Here is an 8001-nt window from a genome sequence, read left to right on the forward strand (position 1 = left end):
ATAAAGCAAGAAACCCAGAGCCATAAAAGATCCCACTTAAATACCCTCTTAACCGGAGGAAATAGACAAAATAAAAGAACTTATGACAATGCCCCATATCTTACTACCAGAACACAAACAATGCAGAGATGTTTCAACAAATGATATAATAAGAAAATAGAAGCAATGGAAATCCATAAAGAAATTATCAAGATGGATAGGAAACCTCCAGCTCCTTTGGGAACCAGGGAGGGCTGGAATAGGGGGAGTTTTCAAAAATCATCATGGAGAAATTGTGGCTTTATTCTCAGGACCAATTGGGTATGGAGACTCAGTTCAGGCAGAGATAATGGCACTCTTGCAAGGATTGAGATTAGTAGTGCAGTTAGAAGCTAGGGAGTTGGAAGTGGAAGGGGATTCACTATTGGTCATCTCTTGGGCTAAGCAAGTAAAATCAGCACCATGGAAGTATAGATTTGCATTCAGGGAGATTGATTTTCTGGCTAAGAGTTTTAACTCTACATTTTGGTGGACTAAAAGGATAGAAAATGGACTGGCAGACACTCTAGCAAAACAGGGAGTTGATAGGCCTTCTCTATTTTGAGCAAAGCTATAGTTGGGTGTGTTAAAAGTTGGAAAATAAAGGGGTCCAAACCAGTGTTTTAAAAGGTGTGGGAGGCGTACGCCTGGAGGTGCGCCTCCAAGTGAGGCACTCCCAAAACGTCCTGAGGCGTATGACAGAGGCGCTGACACCTATAAGGCGTACGCCTCAGGTGCAAAAGGCATTCATGAGGTGTGCTAGAGGCATACGGCTCATGCGCCTCATGCACATCTGATATAAAAAGACAAAAAAAAAGAAACAAAAAAAAAAAGAAAAAGGAAAGGAAAGGAAAAGAAAGGAAGGGAAAAAAAAAGAAAGAGAAAAAAAAACGAGAAAATGAAAGATAAGGAAAGGAAAGGGAAGGGAAGAAAAGATTTTTATTCTTCTTAAGATAAAAGATTTTTATTACAAATAAAGAAAAAATGAGATCCCCCTTTCCTCTTCATCCTCCTCCTAACCCCCCCCCCCTCTTAAGGAGGCTTACACCTCTTGCGTTCTGAACTATGCCTCACACCTCTAGGTAGTAGAACACCTCCGCGTTTTAAAACATTGTTTCCAAGACCCACCATATTATCTCTCTAGGAACTTTATCATATGCCTTCTCTAAATCAATGAACACCATATGGAGGTCTTTCTTTTTCTCTTTGAACTTTACTATCAATCGTCGCAAAAGAAATATAGTTTCCATGGTTGACCTCCATAGCATAAAGCCAAATTGGTTCTTTGATACTTATTTCAAGTTGTAACCTTTGTTCAATTATTCTCCCAAATTTTCAGTGTGACTCATGAGTCTAGTCCCTCAATCATTATTACAACATTGAATGTCACCTTTGTTTTTAAGCATAGGCACCATACTACTATTTCTTCAATCATTAGGCATCTTCTTTTCGTTCACTATCTTATTAAATAGCTTCGTTAGCCATAACAAGCCTACCTGTACCATACCTTTCCACACTTCTATTGGAATCCCATCAGGTCTTAATGCCTTTCCCTTCTTCATCTTATTTAGTTTTACTCCAGTAGGTCTAACTCTACAAAGGTAAATGTTATTTTTAACACTCCTAGTATTGTTAGGTTCTTTTCCATTAGCACCCTCTCCTTGTTCACTTAATAACTTTTCAAAACAGTTTTTCCATCTTTGCTTGATTCCCTCATCTTTTACCAAGACTCTTTGATCTTCATATTTAATGCACCTAACATGGTTTAAACCTCTGACTTTCCTTTCTCTCATATTTGCTAGTTTATACATTCCTTTTTCCCCCTCTTTAGTGCCTATTTTATGATAAAGCTCATCTACGCCCTACATTTAACTTCCTTTCTTATGGTTTTATATCTTTCCTAGTTTTCTACATTTCTAGCTTTTTGCCATTCTTTGTAACATTATATCAAGATATTCATATAAGGCATTAACACAAATTAGAGTAGGGTCTTTGGGTCCCTTAACTTACCATCTGTCCCATGTTTGGGGCATCTAGACCCACCATCTATGTGTCCTACCCAATAGATAGTTGGTTCAAAAATCATTATGCATAGAGGATAATGGTTGTCTGATTTAACTGGATTGAACTAGATGGTGGAGAAAGGTCCCTCTTAAACTCAAAAAGAAGTTCTACAAATAAATCCAAGTGGTCACTTAAATATTAATTACCCAGCTATGTTGATTTTGTCATGTTAAATATCTTGGCAGGGCTTCATCAAATTTTGTGTCCTAATTCTTAATCACAGACGATGACAAATTATAGGGTCCTGTGTCCCCAAACACAAAAAACACCCTTTAGAGAGAGAAACTAGGGGTTAGAAGCAGTTACGTATTCCAATGTTTGATAATAAAGAAATATATGATACTCACATGTGGCTTCAAATATGTCCCCTGAAGATATATATACTTATACAATGTCCTAAAAAATTCCTTACAGTCTTCTACTTTCCCTGCACAAAGAAAAAATATTACAACATCATCCATGAACAAGTTTAAAAAAATAAGCAGTTGAGAAGACTTGATAACACAGAAGATGTCACTGCCCCAGTGACAAAGTTTAAAAAATTACTAATAATAATACAAATTTACCATTTTTCTCTTTTCCATGTACCATTTGAGATCTTGGCACAACTTGAAAAACTTCACTGAGATTTCTTGGGGTAAGGACCCAAAGGAGCAAAAGAATTGCATTTGGTGGCAGGGACAAGGCTTGCCTCCCAAAGACAGAGGAGGAATTGAACTGAGACCTTTGCTATCAATGTTGCCTTGTTGGGCAAGTGGATGAGTGGATCTTGCAGTTTGGTGAGGAGAAAGAGGCCTTGTGGAGAAAGCTAATCCAAGGCAAGTATGGTGAGTTGTTGGATGGGATTACAAATCCTGTCTCCCAATCTTACGACACGAGTGTTGGAAAGGTATTATAAAGAATCTGTCTCTTTTCCCAGCGGTGTTCCCCCAAGACGAGAAATGGGGAAACGTCAGATTTTGGAAAGACACCTGGTGTGGTTCCTCGCCATTAGCAGTCTCCTTCCCACACACTTTTCAAGCGGATAGTGACAAAGATGCCCTGGTGCGGAATTGTTTTGATGTCACTGGTGGTCATGTGACTTGTATAAAATCTGTGCCTCCAAACCTTGGTGAGCATGACAGAAGATGGTGGCAAGGGAATAAGAACAGAGCATTCTCAGTGAAATCCTTTTCTCTTCTCCTTTCAGCCAATGATGTGGCAGAAGTCCCCTGGAAATAGATATGGAAATTGGGTGTTCCATAAAAGGTGGTGTTTTTTGTATGGGGAGCAATTTTAAACAGGACAAACTATAGATAAGTATATAACCTTATGGCAAGAGGTATGTTCTTGATGAATCAATGCTCTTTTTGTGAGGGTGGGTGGGAGTCAATCAGCCATCTCCTGTATCACTGTCCCCAATCATCTGCAGTATGGACCCATTTCATTCAGAATTTTGGAAAATTTTGGATTTCGCTAGGAGACATTGCATGCCTGTTTTCTGCCTGGCCTGAAGCTGGACATAGCAAAAGAGGTCAATTACTGTGGTTAGATGCCCTTTAGCAACCTACTGAGTGCTTGGGGGAGAAAGGAACAACCGGATCTTTAGAGGCAATGGTTATCAGCTTGAAGCAGTGATTGGCAGAGCAAAGAGACTCCTTTTCCAATGGGTCTCCAATAGAAGCAAGTTCCAGGGCAGTTCTTTTCAGTCCATGAGTGATCAGTGGGGGCAAATGATGGGCTCTGATTCTCCTTTGTATAGCTATTTTTGATGCTTTGTAAATGCCGTGAATAGATCGTACTGTGTGGTTCCTTTTTCTCAATGAAGCATTTTGTATCTTTTGGGATTTTCCCTTATAGTAACATAATACTTACCTTTCAAAAATAATAATAATAACAATAATAATAATAGTAATAATAATAACAACATTTTACAGATTTTTGCAATACAATTACCTTTCCTTTGCTCAAAATAACAACATTGCTTCCCTGATTTTCTATTTGTTGGAGAACATTCCGGCATTCCTCTCGTCTAATATGGTTCACAAAACTACTATTTTGGTGTACTTCCACATAATCTTGCAGATATTGTCCAATATTGGTACACTAGGCATGTAACATAGTTCAGAGATATTGATCTTCAAATAGAAAACCACCCAATAGATTTTATCCTTGTTAGAGAATATCCTGTATCTCTTTCCTCTAATACAGTTCACAAGACTGTCACTTTGGTGTACCTCGACATAATCTTCCAGATCTTGAGTAATATTGGTACACTAGGCTTGTAATATAGCTCAAACATATTGATAATCCAATCAAAAACCCTCCTAGCAGAAGTTCCTTGCTTTTGGGGGTGTAGGACCTACATAGATTGTTTATTTACCAGAAACAACAAGGGATAGAAAGGAGATGTTAACATCTTATAAATGAAGCACAAGAAAAAATACCTCCAGGACCACAGACCCAAACCCAACAGCCCACCCATTGCAATCTAACAGCAATCCCTCTAAATAAGCTAAAAGATAAAGAACACCTTGTGTCTATTTAGATCATCCATTGTTCAGAATCGATCAGCCACAAGATTTTTCAGCATGGCCATCCATTTCTGCAGGCAGCAACACAATCTTTTTACCTATGAAAAAGAAACAATGCAAAAAATTTTTGGAGTATGGTTCCCTTTGTAATTATTTGGGATATTTGACTATTTGGAGGGAGAAAAATAGAACGATTTTAATGGAATTTTCAAATCAATAGAAGGATCATTGTCTCTTGATGTCTGAGTGAATGAGTTCACAACTTCACATCTAAACTTGAAGGCATGAAATGTTTAAAACATAGTCTATACAAGACAGCAACATCCACGAACGATGGAATTGCAATTAGAATAAAACCTCGTAAGCCCATGAAATTGCTTGAGTCATTCTTGCCCAGCAGACCAGATACCACTCAATCCTATTGACAACAACCTCTATGGTGGAAGCCTTTGAGTCAAAAGATCTAACTGTTAAGCTCTTTCCAGGTGGCCTAGCAGAGAGTGAGTGGTGCTATATGTTCCAAAGGATGTTACCCTTGAGGCTCAAACACAACCCTCCAGGCCGAGAACAGCTCACTCAAGTTCTCCAATAAAACCCACTACACCCACTTTACCCTTAGCCATACATACCTGTGATCAGGCCACAATATAATATTTTTTTCATCATTCAGGCCATACCAGAAGAAATCTCATTCCAGCTTTTCAAGAGTAGTAGCAGCAGATGGTGAGAGAAAAGAGGAAAATAACAAACAGGAAGAGTGGAGAGAGTACTTTAGTCGCTGTTAGTGTTAAAGGCTTGCTTAGGCTAAAAGATCTTAATGAGCTTATCAGGGACAATTTTTGGAGGATCTGAATATACATTTTGAGGGATCAACTTCTTGTTTATTTTTGGGTCTGCTTCCTTCAGTGGCTTCACAAGCCTGGTATTTTGTATTTAAAATATTTTTTATCCATTATTAATCCAAGAAAAACATTTAATCTGTGAAGAAAATAGTTTTCTGAACTACAAGCTAATTGCAGTTGTCATTTACTAGAATATTAAATTATTTATGATGCCACATAAAGAATGAAATAATGAATACAAGGTCATCTCAAAATAATGATAAGCAATTAGGTTTGAGTAAATTAATCATTTTCAAAACTTATATCACAAGAATCCAATGATTGGTATTGTAAGTTTTTCCCCTCTAATATGAGTTCCTGCAAACCACAAAATAGACCAAATCCACATTCTACAAACAGGCCAACTTTAATATTTACACATTCATGTGATGTAGGTCTATGCATCAGGGAGAAGAACGGTTATTGATCTAGTTCTTTGTGTATCCATTAACTTTATATAGAATTAAGAAAAAAAAAAACTAAAAGAAAATGTTTGCTCCCTTCTTGATTATAGTTTCTATTGCCAAACAACAGAAACCAAGACCAGTAACTTCATTCATCTTTAGATTGAATTTATGAACCTTTAGTATGATAATGGTATATATAAGTGAAAAAAAGAAAAAAAAGTGAAAATAAAAAGTGATTTACCTTCATTGAGCAACCGATAGAGGGTGACAGCATCTCCACCCGCGCAAAAAGCCCTGCCATTTCCCTTCACAAATTCAAAATGGTTGCTCAGTCTTCAAATGGAAGCATTACAACCAAAGCACTCAAAACTGAAATGGCACAAGAAACTGAAAAGAGAACGATGAAGCGAAGGAGATACAAGAAAATAAAAGAAAATACCAATTTCTGGAAGGTTAAAAGAAAACAAGGACGATGACTGACCTTCATGATGACAAAGCCAATATCAGGATTTTCCTCCCAGGATTCATATAGTTTTGTCAACCGAGCTGCCTGGAAAACAACTTGGTTTTCAAAATTCCCTACATGGGTAATAAGACAAACACTAAAACAACCAAAAATCCACAAAGAAAAAAAAAAAAAAAAAACCAGAAACAGACTGAACACCAATTTAAGTAGTAAAAGCATTGCATGAAGAACATCTTCCTTATTCCATAAAAACACTAACCGAACAGAAACCATAGTAAAAACCCACTGAAGAAATGGACGAGAGAATGAAAAATAAAAAAGCCAAACTAATAATACCATTGAAGTATTGAGAGCATTGAGAACAGAGGGTCTATTGAGAACCGCAGCTCGTGCATTGGCCTTTCCTTCTACTAAGACCTGAAAGAATTAGGAAGACACATTACAAAACAGACATCCAAAAACGAAAAAGGATGGGTTTGAGAAGCTGACCTCATTTTGGGAATCATCATATAGGGCGTAGTTGGGTTGAGCAGAGAAGCTTCGACAGGGAGAGATAGTACGCATTCTGTCAATAGAACGCCTCGCCTGTAGCAAAGCCTTGAAACTGTGCATCTTCCAATCCTCCTCAGATGCTTGCTTTCGTTCTCTCCTCAACCCCGAGCGAACAGTGAAGTAACAGAGTCGGGTCTCACACTGAGACTTTGGCAACTTCTCCCCTCAACTCAACTCAATCAAGGGTTTCGTTGAAATCCTCCTTAACAAATTGTTGCGACTTGTTTGTAAGGCCCGCTCTTCTTTCAACTCGAGTGTTTTCGAGTTTCGACTTCTATAGCCTTTTGGTCGAACCGGGTCATATGTGTTGACGATCTGACAATTTCATACATGAAGAGCAACCCAAGTAACTACCAAACCAATACGACCAAAAGGGAAACCGAATCGGGTTAATTGGGCTTCATCTCATCTCTAGACCACCCGAACTGTTTTTTCCGGCTCTATCCTATTCGATATCCAAATTCCAAAATATCAGACTCTAATCAATGGACTTGTGAAGCTCAAAATGAAATAAAAGTAAGAGGGTAACTTACAAAGACCCTCTTCTAATACGGGGTCACTAACAAATAACACATACCCTGAACTTTTATTTGCTACAAAATCTCTGAACTTTTACTTTGCAACAAATACCTCTTGACCATGATGTGTTAAATAATCAAAATGCCCACTTAAACTTTTTTTTTTTATTTCTATTTTCTTGCGTCTTACCCTTTTTCTCTTAAACCCTAATTGACTAAAAATACCTCCATTTCCTCCAAATGAAACCAAATAAAAAACAATAATCATTTAATTGGCATAGAAAAAGTTTATTTTAATTCTTGATTCCTATCTCCATGTTAAAATATAAAAATTATGCACTCATTAATCAAAAATCAAATGAAACCATAAATTTATATCTATTATAAAGAAACATCTACCATTTCATTTGAATATTGAATCCATCTAAAAATCTGCAAGGATCTATTTAGATCAACTGAGAGGACTTCAATGTTATATTTAGAAAATCAACTGAATCGTAAATCGTTCAAATAAATAAGAATATGGTAGTTTAGGGATTTATAAATTTTAAAATAATTAAATGAGAATCTTTTTCAAAACAA

At 37.1% G+C, this 8001-nt stretch overlaps 1 protein-coding gene across 1 annotated transcript in view; it reads right to left on the reverse strand.

Annotated features, from left to right (window-relative positions):
* Window positions 1-7201, reverse strand: part of LOC148843324 (ATP-dependent caseinolytic (Clp) protease/crotonase family protein) — a 30818-nt gene extending 23617 nt beyond the window's left edge. The window contains exons 1-5 of the mRNA XM_088956844.1: window positions 6839-7201; window positions 6686-6766; window positions 6365-6433; window positions 6125-6188; window positions 2430-2509 (exon numbers count right to left, since the gene is read on the reverse strand). Of these exons, the coding sequence (XP_088812970.1) occupies window positions 2430-2509; window positions 6125-6188; window positions 6365-6433; window positions 6686-6766; window positions 6839-6961 (417 nt within the window). The 5' untranslated portion in view covers window positions 6962-7201. The remainder of the gene's footprint in view (window positions 1-2429; window positions 2510-6124; window positions 6189-6364; window positions 6434-6685; window positions 6767-6838) is intronic.
* Between the last annotated feature and the right edge of the window lie 800 nt (window positions 7202-8001).

The sequence above is a fragment of the Nelumbo lutea genome, chromosome 8 (genome assembly GCF_056320005.1).
Source record: "Nelumbo lutea isolate HS-2025 chromosome 8, American lotus-T2T, whole genome shotgun sequence".
In the NCBI taxonomy this organism is placed as follows: Eukaryota; Viridiplantae; Streptophyta; class Magnoliopsida; order Proteales; family Nelumbonaceae; genus Nelumbo; species Nelumbo lutea.